We start from the raw sequence: 24271 nt of genomic DNA, 5'->3' as shown, positions 1-24271 counted from the left end.
CAGTAGTCGTTATCTGTAATTACGTAGTCATTAGCACTTCGATCTTATCTAATGCTGTCTTTTTTTATTTCAAAAGTTGTAAATAACTGAAAAAGGTCTCGGACCGAAACGTTTTTTATATTTTATATTTTTGACGTCAGAAGTTGTCCATCTTCGCAATTTTTAAACTTTCTGTATATATATATATGTTTACATTGCAACTTAACCTTGTGTCAAGGAAAAATGTCAAAGTCCAACCGAACTTCCCAGTCTGATAAACTGGATGAAATCCGCGAGCAACTAATTCTTCTTAACGAAAACTTACGCGAAACACGCACATTCTTCAGGGAGTTTCTGGAAAACTGGCGCCAAGAAAAAAATTCAACCAGAGATACATTCACCTTTGATGATAGAATATTCCTTCAAAAGAAAGGTACTGCGATGGGAACGAAAATGGCTTCCAGTTATGCAACCCTTGTTCTCGGGTATTTGGAGAACGAATTATACAGCCAGGTCTCTGACAAAATGGGAGAAGAAACAGGTCATTATGTTTACACAAACTTGAGAAGATTCTTGGATGACTGTTATATAAACTGGCCTTACGGTGAGAAAAAAATTAAAGGAGCTTCATGCACTTTTAAACAGCCTAGATGACAGCATTCAACTTACTGCTGAAACTAGCTGCAAAGAACTCCCGTTCCTTGACGTGATGATAAGAAAAGACAATACTTACCTAACAACCGATATTTATTATAAACCGACGGATTCATTCCAATACCTCCCATATACATCCAGCCATCCAAGACACACCAAAAATAACATACCATACAACCTGGCTCGGAGGATATGCATGACTGATTATTGAGGACCAGGACAGAAGGAAACGGCGCCTCCACGACCTCAAAAAAATCCAGCTGAGGAAACAATATCCAGCTGAAATCATTGATTACGGTGTAAACAAGGCCCTCGCCCAGACAACGGAAGAGTTAAGAAGTGTGAAAGAACAAAGTACCGAAAATAACCTCCTTTGTCTGGTAACAACTTACAATCCCAACAATCCGCAAGTATTTCAGTTGGTCAGGTAAACACTTCCAATGTTGAACGAAAACTCCTCATTAAAATCCATTATGAGCAAGATTAAAGTAATCCACAGTCAGCGACAACCAAGAAACCTAAAACGGATGTTAACAAACTCCTATTTCTCTAAGCAAAAGGACACTGATCCGGAAGCTAAAATTTGTGGAACAAAACGTTGCGGAACATGCCCCTATTTAAAACAGTGGCGAAGAACTCACCTTCTTCGCCACGAATGAAACATTTCGGATAAAACACTCAATGAACTGCACATCAACAAACTTGATTTACGTAATAAGGTGTGCAGGATGTGGACATAATTATATAGGAGAAACGGGTGATGTCCTGAGAAATAGAGTGACAGTCCACAAACAACAAATTAGAGACCCGCACACACGTATGCTGGGAGCCAGCAAACATATTGGTGAATGTGCTGCGGGATTGACCCCTCAGTTCACTATCTTTCCGTTTTACAAGATTCTCGGCCCTTCTGAAATCACGAGAAAGAACGAAGAAAGATTTTTTATTTCTAAATCTAAACCCGTTCTTAATGATTTGAAATTACGCTAATTGCTCGCGCGTGCTTCGAATTACAATAACCATTGTAATTACAATTACATCTGTGACGTAATAAGTCAATAAACACACTTTGCTATGCCTGAAGAGCCGCAACAGCGGTGAAACGCGTAGCGCAAAAGCAAAGAGAAAGAAAAGAAAAAGAACTCTTTCGTTGAAGAACTCTTCTGTGGCGGCATGAAGAGACGAGTTCATGCCGCCACAGAATACTTCGCTCTACTTCTATGTATTGAGCACTGTTCTACGAAAATCAAGTCACACTTTATATATAACTAACTGCAGACAGTACTGTTTCGGCCTTCTGGGCAACATCAGTGCAGTTTTTTTTTTGTTTTTCAGGCGCCCCCGGCCACGGACCCTTTAGTGCAATGGACGGACGACATATACTTAACGGAACCGGAGTGCAATGGTTCCGCCGAGTAACGCCTGAAGGAGGGTACACCAGTACGCCAAAATCGCCCAGGAATCGAACCTGGCCCCCCGGAAGCGCTCCCCGCCTAACGGGGCACCTGAACAGTCGGGGTGTGCAAGGACTGCTGTTGGGTAACGAGTCCCATAATGCAGAGAACTACATGCTATGAGACCCTAACCCGCGTCAGGTCAGTGCAGTGCTAATGCTAGGATGGAGGAGAACCAATATGGTCGCCCCAAACGATCCAACCTTTGTGGTATCGTCTAAGCCATGCCAGAGTGCTCAAACTAGAGTACACTAGCGAGCATGCGCAATATATATATATATATATATTGTGGGAGGAAAAAGACAAGTAAACTACAAGTTCATCCCTACAAGCCTGTTTCGTGGTCGCCCACTCATCAGGGGATTTAATGAGAATAAACTTTACCATTGCTTATATACAATATAATTTGCATGATCTAACTAGTCTAATTTATGCAGCGCGGAATTGACAGTTTAGTTGTTGCGTAGGAGGGCTTTGCTTCTGTGGCGGCATGAAGAGACGAGTTCATGCCGCCACAGAATACTTCGCTCTACTTCTATGTATTGAGCACTGTTCTACGAAAATCAAGTCACACTTTATATATATATATATATATATATAACTAACTGCAGACAGTACTGTTTCGGCCTTCTGGGCCTCATCAGTGCAGTGCTAATGCTAGGATGGGGGAGAACCGAGACGGTCACCCCAAACGACCCAACCTTTGTGGTATCGTCTAAGCCATGCCAGAGTGCTCAAACTAGAGTAAACCAGCGAGCATGCGCATATATATATATATATATATATATATATGTATATATATATATATATATATGTATACATATTGTGGGAGGAAAAAGACAAGTAAACTACAAGTTCATCCCTACAAGCCTGTTTCGTGGTCGCCCACTCATCCACGAAACAGGCTTGTAGAGATGAACTTGTAGTTTACTTGTCTTTTTCCTCCCACAATATATACTTCGCTCTACTTCTATGTATTGAGCACTGTTCTACGAAAATCAAGTCACACTTTATATGTATACATATATATTAAAAACTGGATCACTGGATAATGCAATTCAAGACTTTTTATTGCCTTAGCCATTATGGGATATGAGCCAATATACTGGGGAAACCGTGCACGGGGCATTAGCTTAATTTAACTCATGTTTTAATCATTTCCTTCGCCAAATGACGCACGCGTACAACACATTGAGATCAGGTAGTAAGATGATTTCGATGTTGGTGTCTCAGTGTTATTGGAGGGTTTTACTCACGGCAATCAATCAGAGGCACTTAGAGAAAAAAATTAATACCATCGTCATAAGTATGGTTATTATGGGATGCCCATCATTATCTTTCAGTAAGACTGCGACAGGTTTTTTTTTGTCGATTTCCAATGACTCGAACAACGTTTTACTTTGGTTAACACATGACAGGAGTTGTTCGTAGTCTATCTAAAAGCAGTAACAATTTTCACTCCCAACCCTAGAAACATTTTAAGCGTAACGAGAGTCATCGAGCAACGTTACAACCTGGCAGGTGCGATTCCTCCGTAATATTTATGCCTCTGATGAAAAGTTGGCGTGATATCTTTATTAGAGTTTTTCGATTATTCTTCGCGCTGAACAGTATTTAACAAAACAGTCTCTTCAAATCAAATATTCAGTCTAACAGTTATTGCCTCTTTTTTGCTCAACTTTAGATTGAGTTGTTTTATATCTTTCAAATTCTTTAGAACAAAAACATCTGTAATGCCGGACTGACTTGGGAACTACGAAAATGATGATGAGTGCTTCTCGGTTATAAAAACACTGCGGGAACATTTGTATAAATGTGTATCAAGGGTTGTCGTAACTGTCAATGTAAAATTTATAGATTTGATGAGCTGTTCTGTTCTTTCTTGCTTCATGCTAAATGGATCTTTTTTTAATCCTTGCAGACATGACTATGTGGTAGTAACCTAATATATATTCTGCCTATGATTAGATGGAGAGATAAAAAGCAAAAAAATTAATACTAATCTGCAATAGAAAATAGTCAGTGAAAATGAGTCAAAAGTAAGTCGAGGAATATATAAAGGAATAATGTGTTGCATTTGTTCCATGTTATTGGACGAAAACTTCCTAGCAGAATGACATTTTATTGTGGTTACGAATTTGAAATGTACTAAGTGAGTTAAGATCCTAGAATATTTCCATTAAAGCTTTTTTAATATTCATCTCTGGGGTCTGCACATATTTTTATGGCTATCGATGAATCGGCACCATTTGAGTCGAAAGAGTTTCATGTGGCGTTGTTTTCTTGATCTTGGCTTACCAAAGCTCAATTCTGAACCGTAATGGTAATCTAATCAGTCACAACAGAGCTAAAGAAACCTTAAGGAACACCAGTAAATTGGTTTGATTACGTCAACGTCATCTTTCTTAATAAAAGAAAAAGTCATAAATTCATTGCAAAATTAATTTTTGACAAATATTTGCCCAACCGTAAGAAGGAACCACTTTAATTGAACCTCAAAAACCTCACTGCCATGAGAAATATCTTAGATATATAACGCCTCGAAAGGTTATGATATCTTCAGCTCACCAATCACGATCTGTTTTCCAACAATGCACCAAAACGATTCCATCTATTCTCAGTGTTGAGAATCTTGATCTAGACTTACCAGAGCTCAATTTTGAAACCGTAATGATATTCTAATGTGTCACGGCAGAGCTAAAGAAACCTTAAGGAATACCAGTAGATTGGCCTGGGTTTAATTACAGCAACGCCACCTTTCTTCATAATTTCATGGCGAAATTAATTTTTGACAAATATTTGCCCAGCAGGAAGAAGGAACCACTTTAATCAAACCTCAAAAATCTCATTACCATAATCAATATTTTACATGCATAACGCCTCGAAAGGTTATGATATCCTTAGCTTTCCAATCACGATCTGTTTTCCAACAATGCACCAAAACAATACTATTTTCAGTATTAAGAAAGCAATTTCTCTCCACGAAATATCAAGAACAATTTAAACAAGTTAGATCCTCCTCACCAAATGAGTGAAATTGCATCAGTTAATGAAAAGAAAGTGAGCCAAAATTCATGAATTGCTTACTATGTCGAAAGAAACCAAATAAGAGGCATAGTCATTAACATTTTACAACAAATAGAACAAAATAGTACACTAAGGCTTTATCAGATGTGAGCTTTTGTATATTTGAGTGTGTCATGTTTGATCTAAAAAGCCTCGCATGTTCGTTATGTAACATGTGTATTATGGAGCAAGTAATTTATTCCTGTAACCAAGAATGTTGGCAATGATTAAAACAATGGTGGTCGCGCGATGATTAAGTTCCTATGACACATTCACAGAAAAAGACACGAAATCCTTCTCTAAAAATTTCTGATCAAGTGCTCTTTTGGAGGCTTAACAAAAAATTTTGAAGAGATATTTTCTAGCTCATGGTTATTTGGTTGCCTGATTGAATTCACAGACTCATGCATATCAAATGCTAAAAATAGATAAATAATGATCAAAGTGTCATTTTTCTGTGGCGGAAATTTTTGGTTTGAACTCGCGAATTAAAAAACAGCATACGCTGTTGAAAAGAGTTCATCATCTACATGTCTAAATATGTGAAGTTTACAGGAGCTCATCTTCCAACAACAAATTGATTAATTGTTCTTCTGCAAACTTTGTTCCATAACATTAATTTCTCAGTGAAACAGTCCTAAAATTATGCAACCACCATGGTACTGTCCATGATGCTTCAGTTTTCGAAATCAGTCGAACAAAAGTAAGCTGTTTGTTCATTTGAGTTCAACTGAGAAGACAGTTGTTTTGCATTTGTGTGATGTCTTTTGCATAAAGTAAAAAAAAAACAAGATCAGTGACCCGGTGGACGTACCATTTTTACTTCGCAGCACCTCTGCAGTCAGCCTTGTAAGTCATGTAAGTAATTTTTGCGGTTATTGTTCCAGGATAGTGGATGTTTAAATCGACTCGTTGAACACGATCTGTTAAAGGTCAATGTTTTTTAAAAACTTGTCTTACCAAAATCTCTCAATTTTTACCTCATTTCTACTCATAGTAAAGTAAGAGCGTCTCTATTGATCAACCTGATTGCAGTATTGAAACGGATTTCATCAATGCTAATGAAATGACGATTTCAAGAGTATCGTGAGAGAAGGAGGATCATCGAAATCGAGATTAATGAATCAGGCAACACGCACGTACGTTCCTGATAACTGAAGACACATAAATCAATTAAACCTCAAAATGAAATGCTTTTTAAAAGACTTATCCGACGTCGACACCAATAGCACCACGAATTAAGACAATGTAGCCATACTTATCTGACGTTTTTGCGATCAGGTTTGAATTAGGTAAGAACTTTGAAATTTTGATCGGCGCCCTTGTTAGTGTTCGAAAATTTAAATTTTTCCCTCATTTGTCACCAGCTGAGTGGCAACTGAATGTTGAGATAATGATGGACATCTTTCTTAGTTTAATTGACTGCTATGTGGTTAAAAAGAGAACCTTTTAACTTTTCAAAAATTGATCAAAATAAAAAATTAATGGTTTAGTTCTGACCAATTTGTTTTAGTGATAATTATACTAGTCAGAGTATCTACAATGATTTTCTCACCTTGAAAAACTGGAATGAAAAATTAAAGACAAAACAAAGAAAATGTTCATCTTCCGTAAATGCATTAATATTCAATACTGCAGTTACAAGAAAAAAACCCCATACAATCTTCTTCTCTTTGTTCTTTTAGTCTTTATCATCCTTGAAATGTAAATAAATGAAATTAATTCAAAAGCAAATCACTGTTCAGTTAATCAAAAGGACAAATCACACACAAAACGGCATTGCAATGTTCAATCGAGTTCTCATTCTCCCGGTAGACTGAAGCAGTATGCTGACGTATAAGCCTTGGTTTCTTGTTGTTCACCCAGTTCTCGTGTGCTACACGTGGATGACATTTGCAGAGGCTGCCGAGGATAATTCATCAAGTCTCAACGATTCAAATCAACGGAAAAGTAAGTTTTCCCTTGTTCCCTTGCGGTAGATAGCTATAGAAACAGAGACAGACAAATAGAGCGAGGCACACTGACTTGCTTCCGATCTCATAGAAACTTGTAATGTGGCTTCGTTTTAAGAATGGGCATTTTGGGTAGAACGTTACCGTTTCGAAAGATTATTAACCATGAGTTTTCATTCGAAACAACTGATCCCTGCCGGCCCTTCAGCGTGAAACTGATGCTTCTATCGTTATCTCAATGATCCATTCATTTAATTCGTCAAAGACCAACGAGGCTGATGGTTTACCTGACTTGAGCTTAAAGTATACCGAACATTTCATTAGCGATTTACTTCAGCTTTTTAGCAAAAATAATCCTGGGCACGCTGTTTTGTTTGTTCAATTTACATAACAGGAGGTGGAAATGTAATTTCCTGTGAGTCCTGGTAATTGCATTTTTACCTCAGGAAATGAGCAAAATATACCTTTCTTTTTCCTAAAATTATTTTGGTAAGTAAAGGCCATAAGTATTGATTTTTGGAAAAAAAAAACTAATTGAGGATTGGATCATTTCATTCCGACTGTGTTTTTAATTTTACTGTGCATTACTGATTGAGTGGTCTGAATAAATAGGACCAAACTAAATAGACTACGTCGAGTATATCGATGAGCCTCTCCCAAAAATTAACTAGCATTTCCCCTTATAGACTCGTTAACAAATGCATGAATTTTCTCTCATTTCTCATCAGATCCACAAGACACCACCGATTTCCAATTCAGTTTACAAACAAGAGTGATTTTCGCCACAGCCACATTATTCAGCTTCCTGATATCTGTGATAGGCAACTCTCTTGTGATTTGCATCATAGCCAAGCAAAAGTTCATGAAAACATCAACCAATTGTCTCATAATGAACTTGGCTGTTTGTGATATTTTGACCACTGTACTCCTGACACCAAATTTCATCAGAATAATTTTTCTTGGAGGCAAATGGTTTGGCGGTAATATTGGAAGTGTCACTTGTAAAATGGTGGAATACGGAAACTCTGTTACACTTTATTGTTCTCTTTTAAACCTAGTTGCTATCGCAATTGATCGATTTCTTGCTGTCACTCGACCACTATCTTACAAGCTGTCAGCAAAATGGCTGGTAAAAATTTCAATTCCTGTCATGTGGTTGATTTCACTTTCATTACCTATAGCAAGTGTGTCTGACACACGATTATTGTACCACGACGGTAATGTGTGGCCAACATGTGAAGAGGAAAGAAATCGAGGCTCTTGGGAATTGTACTTGTCGATAGCTACTCTAGTCGGGTCATTTATCGTATTGGTTACGCTCTATCCAGTCATTTCTTATCGACTTTGGAGAAGAAACATTCCTGGTGAGATGTCTAGCAATCAAAAGGAACTTGTTATTCGTACAGCACGAAAGGTCACTATTTTAATGATATCAGTTGTAGTTGTCTTTTTTGTTTCATGGGCACCAGCTTTTGTTTTCCTTATAATCTCCGAATTTGGAAACGCTGATCCAACATTCAGAACAACTTTAATACAATACCCGTTTTTATTTGCTTTGAGTTACTGGCTAATGTGTAACAACAGCGCTTTTAACCCTTTGTTGTATTTCGTATTTATTGAAAGTTTTCGTCAAAGCTTGAGATCGGCCTGTTCAATATGTCGGGTTCCTCAATTCTCAGCACATAGAAGGAGGCTCGAAGCTGGACAAGGATTAACGAGAAATGTGCCAGCTTTGGACATCATCAATAGGGAAGAAGGAAACATTGAATTGAGGGCATACTCCAAGTACAGTTCATAAACGTACAAAACGTTTGTAATTTAGCTGTGTGGTATGCAAAAGACCTTGAAGGCCTCAGATAGGTTAAAAAAGTGAGCCATGTAAATACTGCTCCTTCTCTGTTAAAAGAAAAGAACTGTTCCATTGAATAAATTATTCACTACTTATAACAATCCGAGACAGAAATTTTCATTCTGAGTCCCCTTTGCTTTTACTTTGGTCCAGAAATCTTGCGCTAGTCTCCAAACCAATCAGATTCAAATCACGACATGGTCGCTAAAACAAATCACGACTTGGTCGCTCGCGTTTTCCCGCGCTCCAGGCCTTTTGCTCGGTTTTACTTTGAGTTCTTATTTACTTTGAGTTATTATTATTATTAAAGGTATTTCCTTTCTTCTGATTGGCCGTAGTCATTACTTAGGCCTTGGGTTTTTTCCTCGTTTTATCGTTTATTATTAAAAACACTTTGCTGAATGACTGAATTACGCGAATATGTACAATGCAATAAAACGAATGTTAAAATAAAATATATAGATATATATATATATATATCTATATAAAGTGTGACTTGATTTTCGTAGAACAGTGCTCAATACATAGAAGTAGAGCGAAGTATATATTGTGGGAGGAGAAAGACAAGTAAACTACAAGTTTATCCCTACAAGCCTGTTTCGTGGTCGCCCACTCATCAGGGGATTTCCCCTGATGAGTGGGCGACCACGAAACAGGCTTGTAGGGATAAACTTGTAGTTTACTTGTCTTTTTCCTCCCACAATATATATATATATATATACATATTTATTAAAAACTGGATCGTTGGATAATGCAATTCAAGACTTTTTATTGGCGTAGCCATTATGGTATATCAGCCAATATACCATAATCTACAAATATGGGAAGCGTACGTATCAGCTTAAAATTAAAAGGGAGCTTAAAATTTAATGAAATTTAATAATTTAATTTAATGGTTTTAATAAAACAATTATTCCACTCGCGCTTGTTGGATATGAGATGATTATAGCCAACTTGGCGCTACGCCCCTCGTTGGCTATCTATCATCTCATATCCAACGCGCGCTCGTGGAATAATTGTTAAATATATATATTATATACAGCGGCTCATAAAAAAACTGTCTCTAAATCTGTTAGTCTTGCACACGGGTGCGGTAAAGGTGCGACCAGATCTAAGGTTGTACATCTGCTAGGAACGTGTTGGGAGTAGATGGCGGAGTTTGTGGCTGCCATCCGCAATTTTATTGAATAAATCTTTACATAATGGTACAAGGTACAAAACCGGGGCCGTTGCTGTTTGTCATAACCGCCTCCCGGTTAGCTCAATTGGTTAGAGCGCCGGATTGTGTTGTGCAGGAGGTCGAGGGTTCGAGCCCCGGCCGGACCAATACTCATGGTCTTAAAATAATTGAGGAGCACTTGCTGCCTTTCTATAATCAAGAAATGGATAGATATTCTAGTCTTTCCGAATAAGGACGAATAAACCGTACGCCCCGTCTCCTACAGGGTTAGAGGTAGGAGACGTTAATTTCCCACGCACGAGATTACTGTGTGGTAGACGTCCTCCCCTGGGTGGGATGGGTGGGTGTGGGCTCTGAAAAGCCCCTATGGGGAGAGGTCAATTAACCTATGTATGTATGTATGTATGTATGTATGTCTGTATGTATAATGATCAACGAGCTAGCTGTTCCTGGCACCGATCTCTGGAAGTATGTCGATGATATCACTACTTCGGAGACGATAAGTAAGATTTAAGACAATAATATTCAAGCCGCTGTTGACATCCTAGCAAATCGTGAGTCCGTGGAAAGTTTCAACTGAACGAGACGAAATGCAAGGAACTGCGAATAAACTTTAACATTAACAACACTACTTTCAGGTACTTTATTCGATCCAGTTGTTGTTAACGGTATGCCTATTGATATAGTTTCCAGTGCCAAAATAGTAGGCCTCAACATCTCCAATGATTTGAAATGTAACACTACATAGTTTATCTCATCTTAAACGCTGTCTTGGTACCCGTGAGTTAGTTCAGTTTTTATGCACTTGCATTTGTCTGACCACGGATTATGTCCCTTCTTGTGTGACGATGTCCCCACGTACATCTCCAACGAATTTGAAGGTGTGCAAAAGCGGGCTGTGCGCATCATCTCTACCTTTTGCTCATATTATGAGGCTAGTTGAGAAATTACTTAAGCAAATTATTTAGAGTGAACAGGACAAGCTTACTTTATTTCAGTTTGGATTTCAAGGCTGGTATAATGTTGATGATGAAGTTTTAGTTTTTTCTGCTAGCGCAGTTTTAGTAGCTGCTGATGCACCTTCAGTTAAAACTTCTGGCAAGTTGTAGGGTGTAGTGTCTAGTTAAGCGTAAGGCATTGTGGGTTGCAAGAGGCAGCCATCTTGGAAAAACATGTGTGTGTGTGGAAAAGAAAGTGTGTTGTGTTTTCAGGGAAATCCAGTGTATTTTATTAGCCATCCAGCCCCGACAGTACATTAGCGACGAGGATACGCTTCTGTTCGTCTTCTGCAGGTTATTTTGGAGATTCATCCCGAAGAAAGCGAAATTTTTAAGCGAAATGCATGCCACTAACAAGACCTCACCGAGCACTTCGAGTGCCAGTCAGGCAACAGGGAGTCAGCCAGCTCAAGTGGCCCAGTTTGGTACATCGGAGGTTAGAAATCTTCCCTGCTTCAACCCCAGGGAAGATCCAAACACTTTATCTGTGCGTTGGAAACGCTGGAGACGCTCGTTCGAGTTATATTTATTGGCAAAAGGAGTATCCGACGACAAACAAAAGGTCACGTTGTTGCTACACATCTCGGGAACGGACTTGCAATACTTATATTACACACTAGCCGGCGGAGCGGAGGAATTGAAACCTTAAACGGACGTTGTAACACTTCTGGATGCGTATTTCGTGCCGAAAGTTAATGTTCCCCTCGAAATACATGTTTTTCGACATAGCGGGGAGAAGGTCGACCAGTTCGTATGCCGACTTCGGCAAAAGGCTTTGAAATGTGATTTCACTGATGTCGACGAAACGATCCGAGACCAACTGATAGAGAAATGCTTAGACCCCAAGCTCAGACGAAAATTCCTGGAGAAAGCTAATGCCACCCTCACAGACCTACCAGATATCACGAGGGCCCACGAAGCAGTTACCGAACAGTTGAAGTCGATGGAGATATCTTTTACACATCACTCAGCACATGCTAACTCGGTCAAGCATAATACAACCCCGAACAAAGGAAAGGGACAATGTGTAGTCAAACGAAAACAAGGGGTGCAGAAGTATGAGGTACAGAAACCCAAGGCAGGTCAATCACAAAGATGTTATAGTTGCAACCGTTTTGGCCATGTTGCCAAAGATACATGCTGTCCAGCGAGAGATAGGCAATGTGACGAATGTGGGATTCGCGGACATTTCGCAGTGTGTTTCGAGAAAACCGGAACTGGGAAATCACGACCTACAACCAACAGGAAAACAGTCAGATAAGAAGTAAGAAAGAGTTTCACGTAACAGAGGGAGCAGCTGAACGAGAGGATAAATATGCATTTGTTGTTGGAGGCCAACACAAAACCGGAGAGCTTTCGCTTAAAGTCGGTGGAGTGGATTTGGGCAACGTATTGATTGATTCAGGTGCCTCGTGTAACTTGATAGACTCCGAAACTTGGAACAGCCTGAAACAAAAATATATCGAGTGTGAATCCAAGAAGTCAAACGAGAAGCTATTCGCATATGGCTAGAGAGAGCCAATGGAAGTCATGGGGAAATTTATTGCAGAAATAGCATGCGCCGAAAATGGAGAAGTGTGCGTGGATGAATTCACTGTCATCAAGGGTACTGGAAGACCCCTTGCTTGGGCGAAGGACAGCAGAGAAACTTAAAGTGTTGCGAGTAGGACCAGCGAGTAGGCCTCAAGTTTGCTCTGAGGGGAGTGATAAAGATATTCGTGAGGAATATGTCAATATTCTCACTGGAGTTGGAAAGCTAAAGGACTATCAGCTTAAGATTCACGTTGAGAAGGACGTTACACCAATAGCCCAGCAAGTGCTGAGACTTCCTTTCGGTCTCAGAGCCAGAGTTGACTAGAAAATCGATGATCTGCTCGACAAGGAAATCATTGAAGAAGTACCAAACACCCCTACCGCGTGGGTGTCACCCTTGGTTGTAGCTCTTAAGCAAGATGGAGACATAACCGTATGTGTCGACATGAGACGAGCAAACGAGGCAATGATAAGGGAACGACACACCATCCCTACGATTGAAGAAATCCTATACGATCTTAATGGGTCAACAGTTTTCAGCAAGCTGGACCTCCGAAGGGGATTCCACCAAATCGAGCTGGAGAGGAATCACGGGAAATTACAACGTTCGTGACCCATCGTGGCTTATACCGTTACAAACGGCTGATGTTCGGAATCTCTTCAGCACCGGAGAAGTACCAGAAGATCATATCAGATGTTCTACAAGGCTGCAACGGCTTTGAAAACATTGCAGAGGACCTCATCGTTCATGGGATAAATTTGGAAGATCACGACAGGAACTTGCATACAGTTTTAAAGCGGTTGCGTGAGAAGGGGTTGACCTTAAAGTGCTACTGAAGCGAAAATCAATCTACTGTAAAAAACGATTAATTATTACTTCGATTCCTATTTAATCAAATAAAAAGTTTTTAAGCCATGTAAACATTTTCTTCATTGTATTTTTGGAGCGCGAACATAGACAAGTTGCTGACAAAAGTGCGTCCGGGCGATTTCCTAATTAGTTATGCATATGACGTCACACGGTTGACACATCGAGCGCGGGGGAAAGTGCAGCTCATACATTTCACAATGGCGAAGCATGGTGGAAAGACTTGTGCGGCCGGTGCTCCCGGAGGCATCAGTTGTACGAACAATTCTTATACTCCAAATGTTTCCATGAATTTATTCCCTAAAAGTGAGAAAGTAAGGGATCAATGGGTAAAGTTTGTGAATGTTCATAGGCCAGATTGGAAACCTTCATCGCACAGCACATTGTGCTCCTTGCACTTTCACGAGAGCTGTTTTACAAGGCTAAAATTAAGCAGATTGTTGCCAGCCAAAACTAGTGATGAAAACAGCATGAGCTCTGAAGAAAATTCAAGCACGAAGCCCAAAGAAAAACGAGTTTTAAAAACGGGATCAGTTCCAACTATCCAATGCGCTATCCAAGCACCCGTGATCGAACAAAGCGCTCGTGAGAGGAGAAGATCGCAAGCGGTAAGTGTGGAATGCATGCTTCCTTTGTTGTAATAATTTTCATAAGTTAACGTCGTCTTCGACAGTTTCGTTGCCAGTTAAGAAGAGAGATAACGAAAAATCCTTGAGATAATAATTACGATTCACGTCGTATTTTAATACAAGTTACCAACAAGGGTTTTCGGTTTTGGATGCTCATATTCAGTTTGTTTACGTGCGATTTAATGGCTACTTAATGACATCAAAAAGTTGTCCTGCGAGGACCAAACCAGCTGCCTAGAGGGGTTCCATTCAACCTTGAATCAGTTTCATCGTAAGATGATATGTTTCTCATGGCTTGGCTCATACTGCAGGTGGGATCATATTATATCAGAAAACAAAAATAGTACCAGCAAAAGCTGGAGATGCATGTCATCTAAATTATGGTAACATTCCTTTATGGAAATCCTTACCCTCCTTTCAAATTCTTTCAAAATTTGTGTTCAGAACCAAAATAAAATCTGACTGCTTTGATTTACTCTTGCATCAAAATTTCTGTTATAGTCCATGATGTAGCTTGGTGTGTTTTACGTCCTAGGCACATCTTAGCTAGCCTACATTTTAATGAGAACTTGCTGAGGGAGCCCCAAAAGACAAAGGATGGAAAGGAGTACTTGTTAGTAACATACCCGAAGTACAAGTTTGGAGAAGAAGTTGTGCGAGAAATAAGAGTATCTCCCACTTACAGTATTACTAAGTGTAATGATATGCAGCAGCCACAGTTTGCAGTTAATGCCAGAGGATACTGATACAAAGAATGCACTAGCTTTCACAAGTATTTTCTGCTCACACTGCCAAAACTGAATCTCATGCTTTTTAGGTCATGAACATGAATTTTAATCCTTTGTTTTCCCTTTGTTTTTCCCTGAATTTGTGGACGATGTTAGGGAACTAGTGTTTTGCATGTTCCTTGTGGAAAGGGATGCAATCCTTTCTAAGTATAAGGCAGATATTCCCGCACCTTTGAACTCGAAGTTCACTGACAGGCGATGTAGAGCAGAGGCTAGAGAGAATTACAACAAGAGAAAGCAGACAGAAACAGCTCTATGCCCTTCAGGTGAGATTTTTTGAAATTGAGTACATAATCATACATTGTATCATTCAAGCCCTACCCATCAAACTATGGTCAATATTTTGTTTCTGGATGTTTGCCTAAGTAAGGGTTGGCAAGCTCTGGTATGTAATTCAACGGGGCTGTCACTAAAATTTCAAGTTGCAGGATAAATACAACAATTATGCGGACAATCAAACAGCTTGGGGTTTCCTTTGGTTCTATTAATTTTCTTTTTTCCTATACAAGTAGCCAGAGGCCAACTTCATACTGTAGAAGCCTGGAGGAATCCCAGGCTCCTGCCTCTTAAATACAACCCTGAATCTGGAAGGCGTTAATATTGTACCATCTACCAAAAGAACACAATATCAACAAGAATTTTTTTTTTCTACATTAAATACACATATTCTACTTGCAGCTGAAATTCTGATTGAACTTCAGGCATCAAGCACCCATGCTAACCAACAGCCTGCCAAGAAGAAAAGAAAAACACCTACATGCAGAAAGTGCAAGCTGCCAATGAAAAACCATGCAAGAGGAAGCTGTTCTGGTGCTAGTACCACCTAAAACACATATACCAGTCGATGAACATACAGACATTGATTGGATATCAAAAGAAACTTTAGTAAATAAATTTTGTTTGTGTTTATCATGGCCGAATGTTGAGACTAAAAAATAAATTGTACTATATTTCCACTTGTCACAACAGATACATGTACTGTGACAGGGACCTTGCATGTGGTATGTAGCGTTGGAAAATAAAAGATCAACAACTTGAACGCACGGAGGTCATGACTTTTGTAAAATGTGGTGGCTCCTAAAAGAGCTGTTGTTGTACAGAGTTTTTCCTTTGTTGCTTAATTTTGCCTTTGCTCTGCAGTGATGTAACCTCTGGTGGAGGCAGTCTGATACTTCTGCCTAATTCTATTGTATAATTATACAGGCAGGAAGTGGTTTAGTGTTGTTCCAACCAAGGGGCCCAAACATGCATCGCACAAGAAAGCAGTATGTAGTGGCACGACAGCTCCCAAGAAAGAAGAAAAGTTTACAGTTTTTATGAGTTATAGCACTTGGAGTTGTACTTTTAACAAACCAGTGTCATCTCCTCCTCCCCTCCACCAAAACCATCAAAAACAAAATAATAACATTGAGTGAAGTTGACACAATTGATGTTAAGTGATCAACAAAATATTGTTTTCAGGTTCTCCTTTTAATTCTTACAAAAGACTTTTATATCTGAAATTATTGCTTAGATGTTGCCAATAATATCGGAGCATTATTGCTGTTAAAATAAAGTCGGTCTTGGTCAAATTACACAGAAAACATTCAGCAGCAACCTAACTTGTAAGCTACTTTTATGTACTTGAGTAGGTGAGCCTCATTCACATTCGGTCGATGCGCTTGACGGAAATGAGGCGAAGTTTTATAAACATAAGAAATCCTACTCACTCCTTTTTCGCATTTACAGTTCCTCTGGTTGGAAACTTGTAAGCCTGGCCATTCGTGTCCTTCCTCAGAGGGCAAACCTGCTCAAGTACTGTGGCGTTTGTCAGAGCGTCGAAGTCTGGATGGTCGAGCACGCAGTTACCTTCGATGCCCTCAAAGGTCAGTTTTGCCATGGCTGCCGTGACTTCCTTACAGCAACGAAACTCCAAGGCATTCCACAGAAGTTCTGTATCGCAGTCGTTGCAACGACACTTGAATTCAGAATAATGTAAACATCAGGAAAGACTGATAAGCGCGAGCCCGAGACAACTTAAGTATTATGCAAATTAAACACACTCGCGTGGACGAAAACAAACGAAGAGAAGGTGTAATGTCGGAGTTTCACTTTAAGTTTTCACCTACCATTCATCTACGGTTATTTGATTCTCGGACCTAGACTCCAATATCGCCGGAGTCAAACCATCTTCGTCTTCTTCATCTGGTTCTTCACATCCTCGGAGACCCAGGGGCTGTGAGTCGATTTCAAGTTAAGGGCAAAAGAGCCCCTGGGGACATTGTCTTACAAGACTAGTTCAAACGGTCGCACTCGTTCTGGCATCTGATTGGTGCCAGAAAATCTTTGTGTTTTTCTGCCCAATCAGAGTGAAGTGTCCTTTGGAGTCCTTTCGTGTGTTTTAACACGCACATATACAACAAGCTCTGTAGCTCGCTATGTTTGTTTGGGCCGTGCGACGAAGCTTTGCCCGAGGTGAAAAGTTTCAGTCTCAGCACACAATGTAAGAGAAATCGATCAGATTGTCCGCGAAATCTTACCGGAAATTATACTGAATACTTTCGCAGGTATCACAAGAGAACGTCTTTAAAAGTTTGCGAGGTTCTTATAAAACATAATTGTTGCAAGCATTGATATGTCGCTTTAAACGTTAGATGAGAGGTAAGCCTAAGTCTCTCAAGATTTTTCGTACAATTTGCTGTAACTGAAACTTTTCCAATCCCGTGAAGTTATCTCGTCGCACGGGCCACGCAGGTATGTCGATCAACTGGCGCTTACGCAACTTTTTGTGCACGCCCGGCCAAAATCTAATGTAATCTTCGCTTGAAAAACAAACAAAAAAAAAAAAGCTAAACGTGGAAACTTTTGTGTATTAGATGTGGGTAGATAACCCTGTACTACGCTGACATTTACAATAAAAGAAGCCCACCCTTTCCATCTAATATTTCTTGTTCTTTGGTTTTGTTTTCCCCAATGAAAGCAGCATCGATTCCCAATGATCAAAGGTATTTAACTTGGTCTTCAACAATCGACAAATGAGGTGAAATGACAATGACCAAGGGACTAGAAGAGAATCCGTGGCCTTTCGAGCTCAAGAATTTGAACACTGTACACAGCAGCTAAAAAATTAAACTTTTTCAAAACCCCTTCGGTAACTGTCCGAAACACATCTCCTTTCCACGATGTTCTCGATGATTAGTTTTGGTTAAGATTTTAATTAGTTAATCGGAAACACAGCTAAGCTTTCTTTAAGCGCTTGCTGGAGGTCGTCCACGTACTTAACGTTCTCTGCAACCTTGGCCATATTGCGAAAGACTTTACTACAAAGCAACGATTAGAATTTGGCGCGCACAGAAAGTTACGTTCGCGTAAGCGCCAGTTGTTTGACATACCTGCGTGGCCCGTGCGACGAGATAACTTCACGGGATTGGAAAAGTTTCACTCACAACAAATTGTACAAAAAATCTTGAAAGATTTAGGCTTACATCTCATCTAACGTTTAAAGCGACATATCAATGCCTGCAACCATTATGTTTTACACGAACCCCGCAAACTTTTAAACACGTTCTCTTGTGATACCTGCGAAAGTATTCAGTATAATTTTCCGGTAAGTTTTCGCGGACAATCTGATCGATTTCTCTTACATTGTGTGCTAAGACTGAAACTTTTCACCTCGGGCAAAGCTTCGTCGCACGGCCCAAACAAACATAGCGAGCTACAGAGCTTGTTGTATATGTGCGTGTTAAAACACACGAAAGGACTCCAAAGGACACTTCACTCTGATTGGGCAGAAAAACACAAAGATTTTCTGGCACCAATCAGATGCCAGAGCGAGTGCGACCGTTTGGAACTAGTCTTGTAAGACAATGTCCCCAGGGGCTCTTTTGCCCTTAACTTGAAATCGACTCACAGCCACTGGGTCTCCGAGGATGGGTTCTTCATAGCCTTCAGGTGCTTCAGGCTCGAATCGGTATGGCTCCACGAGTCCGCCAACCACTCCGAAATCTCTCTCGTTTTCGCTTTCTCCTGCCTCCGAAACATTCCTAGAACTCGAGTTGGAGTCCGAATCGTCAGAACTGGACATTATATAAGATGTAGTAGCAGGCTAAGATGTATTACGAAGTCACCAAGAACTCGAAGATTGATTGTGGATTACAGCGTGTCAACCGTGTGACGTCACAGGTGTTGTCAACCGCTGGAAACTTCGAAGGCTCAGAATTCGCGAAATGGACGCATTTAAGAAGTACTCTTTGAGCTCCGATTTGAGAAATTTTTGGACCGTCATTATACGTTTTCATTTTTTAAAACCACTTTTCTATGATTGAAAAACCTTTTTCATTTCAAAAAGGGTATTCATGAAATTCACTTCAGTAGCACTTTAAATGGAGAGAAATGCCGGTTCAGACTTCTGGAGTTGACCTTTTTTGGGCAGGATCTTAGTAATGAGGGGTCACGCCAAGTGAGAAGAAGATTGCAGCTGTGGTGAATGCCCAGGCACCCAAGAATGTTTGAGAAGTTCACTCATTCGTACAGCTTGTGCAGTACTCGTCAAAGTTTATTCCAAACTTCTCGCAAGTTGCAGAACCACTCTGGAAATTGCTCAGAAAGGGACAAACCTTCGTCTGGGGCATTGAACATCAAGCATCATTTGAAAAGCTGAAGCAATTCATGGCGTTAGCAAACACCCTTGCCTACTTTAGAGGAGACAGCAAGACAAGGATTGTAGCAGATGCAGGTCCAGATGGACTGGGAGCAGTTCTTCTCCAACTGCAGGACAATGAATGGAGACCAGTATCATATGGTTCAAGGAACCTTACAGATGTCGAGAGACGCTACGCACAAACGGTAAAGGAAGCGCTGGCCCTGGTATGGGCGTGCGAAAGGTTCAATCTCTACGTCTATGGACGCCAGTTCGAGCTCGAGACAGATTACAAGCCGCTAGAACGTATTCTCAGTCCACGTTCCAACCCATCAGCAAGGATTGAACGTTGGGTGCTTCGTTACAGTGCCACAACTACCGCGTATTGTACCGTCCCGGTAATGGAAATATCGCAGATGCTTTGTCCAGATTGAACCAAACCAACCCAAAGGAATCAAGCAGGGAAAAAGAGGATTTTGTCAGATTTGTGGTGAAAGAAAGCACACCAGTTACTTTGACCCCTAGAGAAGTTGAGAGGGAGTCCGAGAATGATCCGGAGTTAGTGAGTGTACGTCAGTACATCCATTCAGGAGATTGGTCACAGTGCAAGATGCCTGGCTATATCTGTGTGAAGAATGAGCTGTGTACCATAGGGCAGTTATTACTGCGGGGAGACAGGATTATGATACCACAGAGTCTCAGGAAATCAGTCTTAGAAGCTGCTCACGAGAGACACCAGGGGATAGCCAAGACAAAGAGTAGACTAACATCGAAGGTGTGGTGGCCCAAAGTGGACATGGATGGGGAGCGAATCTGCAAAAGCTGCCATAGTTGTCAGGTTGTGGGACAATATTTACCTCCCGAACCGATGCTGAGGACTGAACCACCAACAGCGCCCTGGTAGGATCTCGCGGCGGATTTAATGGGACCGCTTCCCACAGGTGAAAGCTTGTTAGTGGTAGTCGATTACTACAGTCGGTATTACGAGGTGTCAGTGATGCGGTCAACAACCACGCCCAAGATCATCATGGCGTTAAGAGAGATTTTCGCACCGCTTGGAAACCCACACTCGCTCAAGACGGATAATAGTCCGCATTTCGTTAGCAAGGAGTTCGAAGAGTTGTTACGTGAATGTTGAATCGAACACAGGAGGTCACCACCGCTATGGCCACAGGCCAATGGCGAGGTGGAACGACAGAATAGATCTCTCTTAAAAACCCTGAAGATAGAAGAGGTGGAGGGGAACAAGTGGACAGACGAACTACCAAAGTATCTTATGGCGTATAGATCCACACCCCAAGAGTCGACAGGTGCCACTCCTGCCTTTCTCGTGTTTGGGAAAGAGATCAAGTCTAAATTTCCAGAGTTAAGACCAGAACAGTCAGTAGTTAACGAAGATATTAGAGACAGAGACTGGAGTAACAAGTTAACTCAGAAAGCTTACGCCGATGACAAGCGAGGTGCGGTACCGAGCCCTATAACCCTGGAGATCAAGGGCTTTTGAAGAACACAAAAAGCACTGGAAAATTAATTCCTAACTTTTAACCTGAACCATATACGGTTTTGGCAAAAGAAAGAAGCCAAGTAACATTTCAGTGTAGTAAAGGAACCATATATAACAGAGATAGTTCTTTTTGCAAGCCGTACATTTCACCTGCTGAGTCAAAAGTGCCCGGGGAGGACAGCAATGTTAAAGACACGGGCACTTCAGACCAAAAGCCAATTGAGATTGAAACTTCTAGACCTGGGCGTATTATTAAAGCACCAGAAAGGTTTAAGGACTATGTTTTAGGGAAGCCCTAAGAGACTTCTGGACTTTTGAAAAGACCTTTTCAGTTTACGATTTCAGATTTTGTAAGTTGTCGTAAACCATTGTAATCTTTGAGCAGGTACAGTCAAAGCGGAAAGGAAGAGATGCAGTGTCTAGTTAAGCGCAAGGCATTGTGGGTCGCAAGAGGCAGCCATCTTGGAAAAACGTGTGTGTGTGGAAAATAAAGTGTGTTGTGTTTTCGGGGAAATCCAGTGTATTTTACTACCCATCCAGCCCCCACAGTACATACGGGATGTAGGAGTTCGTAAATATTTTTGACGAACAGTTGTGCACGGTGTAGTCTGTGGATGCTATCGTTATTTATCTAAAGATTGTCGAGCCCGTGGCCATCGACCGAAAACCATCAGAGATTCCTTAGAAAATATTTATCTCTTCCTATGTGCCGGAGTCTTACTTAATTAACAATTATTAACCTCTTGTTTAAAGAAGGCTTACGAAGTTTATCGTTTTCTTCTTATTGAGTTCAATTACTATCATCATTTTAGACCCGAAATCATTGCTGATGAAAAGTCATACCTTCTTCGCAATATATGAAATTTTTACTTTCTTAAACTTGGCCTTGCTCCTTCTTCAAAACAATTCTACCTCGAGCTTTTTTAACAACAACGAAGACAGCTTGTAGGAGAACTTGATATCTTACTTAAAGGAAAATTCCAAAGCAATGACGTAAGCTCCAAATATGGCTATGTTATGCTACACTTAATGGCATAAGCAAAACGCACTTTAGCTTGTTCATAGCATTTGAAACTGACTTTGAAAGCTGACACGATGTTGATGGTAAAGGTTTGGCCTTTCGTGTTTATCGGACTTTTTTAGTGGCTCCGGCTACATCTTCGAATGGAGATTCCGTTGAGTAATACTTGATGTTACTGAAATATAGAAAAAAACATATCAGAAACGATAACAGTTTGGAAAGTTAATCTAATCTAATTAATAGTCCATCAAAAATCAGTACCAGACTATGTTCTTTTTACTTGTCGAAGAAAAAACCGTGGAAATAAAATATTAAATGAAATTTTGTTTGACCGCCAGTTGTACTATCACAACAGCCATGGAATGGCATAGGCAGTACCCCTTTTGTTGGATCGAGAGGTTGAGTTCTTTGCAAATTTATCTTAGTGATGGAAAACAATCTTTGATTGAAAAAATGTCTTGCTAAAAGACGAAAACACTTCTATCTAAGTTGAGGAATCGCCATCGAGTTGCTTATGTTTAATACCATTTTTACCTTTGTTGCGTTCATAGAACAAATACAACTTGATGTAGAACATGATATCCTTGCCAAATGCAAAAGAAAATGTCAAAGCATTTAACAGGGTTCTAAATATCTAACGGTAGTCAATTTGAGACTTTTATTATCATGACTAAAATAGAATTTGGTTCGCTGCCTTTTCAAACTGATCTCTACCATCAACACGGTGAAAATAATAAAGGTGCGGGTTTTCGTACTGCATGCTCGTACTTTTAGTGGCTCCGGTTACATCTTCACCATCTTCAAGTGAAAATTCTGGTAAAACTAGGTGTAAAAATACATAAAGAAAAACAGTGGTTAATAAAAGTTGATTGTTATGATTATGTGATTTTAGAGATATTAAAATTGAGCTTACACAAATCACAATGAATTAGGGAATGAATATTTGCAGTAAAATGTACCAAATCGCTTCCAAAAGTGAACCTTCCCCTCCCTTACATATTCAAAGACTCAACGGTGGTGTTTTAAGTAACAATGAACCTTTAAAAAACTACTTTGGAGCTCAAAACCTCGGGGAACTAAATATGTTTTGCAAATGTGGTCATTTTGGCACTCAGGTCACTTGTAAATTACATAATCTGTCAATGCCACTTTATCAAAAAATAGGAACCCTTTGTTTTCATTTTCCTCAAGATTCGCAATTTCAAGGCTATTAGTTGTGAAGTTTTGGACAATTGGAAAAAATACAGCAAATTAGAATATAAGGTACTGTAGCCGAAGCCTGGGTACTACTAAATTAGTACACTTTAGTTTCAAATCAAATGAGATATTTTACATGTTCTACGCACTGGTCTTTTGTTGTTGCTCTTTGCTTTTTGACGTGTTCGGTAGCATTCACGGTCGATTAAGGTTTGTACTTAAGCAGATTCTATTTGGCTGTGCGCCTCAAAAACACCGTGAGGTCTGTACGCCAGTCACACACTTCGCTAGGCCAAACAAAATGCGAGTTTTCGTCCTTCAGCTATTCTGGATGACATGTTCAGATATTTCTGCAAAAGTTTTGTGTACCGGTCCATACCTAAAGCCTCTGGATGTAGACCACCCCCCCTTACGTTTGGGGGGCTGTTAGCTGAAAACTTACAGGAACATATATATTGAAGACATCTTAAAGGCGGTGAACATAAAAAATCAGAGGTGCTTTGTGATTTTTTTATCACTTTAGAATTGATGACGTAACAACATGTCGTAACGAAAGTATTCATGAAAACGAATGAGTTATTACAGCTGTATTCTAGATGCTGGTCTTACTTGTCTTTTGCTATTCAGCTTATCCTCGCTTCTTTGGAGAGACACTTAAGTGACTGGCTAAGAGTCCACGGAATGTTTTCGGGAAAAAAGCAAACACCACCGCCATTTTTCGTTGAACGCAAGCGTCCTGAAGGCCTCCCTGGAAGCCTAGAGGCGTCCGTAATTCATATCCTCAGAAATTCAACAGAAACCTCCAGAAGATCCCAATAAGGCCTAATTTATATCACTGTTTGTTACGAAAAAGAAAATTCCCTTATATTCTGCGTAAAAATTAACTTCCACATAAGCGCAAGGCATTGGCAACTCTGGTGTCAGCAGAGGACACTCCAAACAAATGACGGGGTATCTGCTAACCAGGGGCGGAGGGGGAAT

At 40.1% G+C, this 24271-nt stretch overlaps 2 protein-coding genes across 4 annotated transcripts; both read left to right on the top strand.

Moving 5' to 3' along the window:
* Positions 1 to 5594: 5594 nt before the first annotated feature.
* On the top strand, positions 5595 to 9533 carry LOC111326038 (allatostatin-A receptor-like). Of its 2 annotated transcripts, none has more exons than XM_022929966.2 (3): positions 5595 to 6011; positions 6969 to 7103; positions 7834 to 9533. In XM_022929966.2, the coding sequence occupies exons 2-3, from the start codon at positions 6980 to 6982 to the stop codon at positions 8901 to 8903; spliced, it is 1194 nt and encodes a 397-aa protein (XP_022785701.2). In that variant the 5' UTR covers positions 5595 to 6011; positions 6969 to 6979; the 3' UTR covers positions 8904 to 9533. The 2 variants fall into 2 exon arrangements, with proteins under 2 accessions (XP_022785701.2, XP_088592525.1); XM_088736399.1 differs by having other exon boundaries at positions 7020 to 7103; positions 7834 to 9532.
* A 4176-nt stretch (positions 9534 to 13709) lies between these two features.
* LOC111326044 (uncharacterized) lies at positions 13710 to 15987 on the top strand. 2 transcript variants are annotated; one of them, XR_015992574.1, is made up of 3 exons: positions 13710 to 14141; positions 14698 to 15216; positions 15629 to 15987. XR_015992574.1 is itself a non-coding variant. In XM_088736400.1 (2 exons), exons 1-2 carry the CDS (start codon positions 15063 to 15065, stop codon positions 15775 to 15777), a joined length of 303 nt encoding a protein of 100 aa, XP_088592526.1. In that variant the 5' UTR covers positions 14433 to 15062; the 3' UTR covers positions 15778 to 15981. The 2 variants fall into 2 exon arrangements, 1 of the variants encoding a protein (XP_088592526.1); XM_088736400.1 differs by lacking the exon at positions 13710 to 14141 and having other exon boundaries at positions 14433 to 15216; positions 15629 to 15981.
* The last annotated feature ends 8284 nt before the right edge of the window (positions 15988 to 24271 follow it).

This window comes from Stylophora pistillata, chromosome 10 (genome assembly GCF_964205215.1).
Source record: "Stylophora pistillata chromosome 10, jaStyPist1.2, whole genome shotgun sequence".
NCBI lineage: Eukaryota > Metazoa > Cnidaria > Anthozoa > Scleractinia > Pocilloporidae > Stylophora > Stylophora pistillata.
The sequence above is the reverse complement of the archived record's forward strand: the minus strand, read 5'-3'. Positions and strand labels throughout refer to the sequence as shown.

Coding starts and splice junctions, on each gene's coding strand:
- LOC111326038 (XM_022929966.2), top strand. CDS start 6,980: ATGCTGACGTATAAGCCTTGGTTTCTTGTTGTTCACCCAGTTCTCGTG. Junction 7,104..7,833: donor CGATTCAAATCAACGGAAAA/GTAAGTTTTCCC, acceptor ATTTCTCATCAG/ATCCACAAGACACCACCGAT.
- LOC111326044 (XM_088736400.1), top strand. CDS start 15,063: ATGTTCCTTGTGGAAAGGGATGCAATCCTTTCTAAGTATAAGGCAGAT. Junction 15,217..15,628: donor AACAGCTCTATGCCCTTCAG/GTGAGATTTTTT, acceptor TTCTACTTGCAG/CTGAAATTCTGATTGAACTT.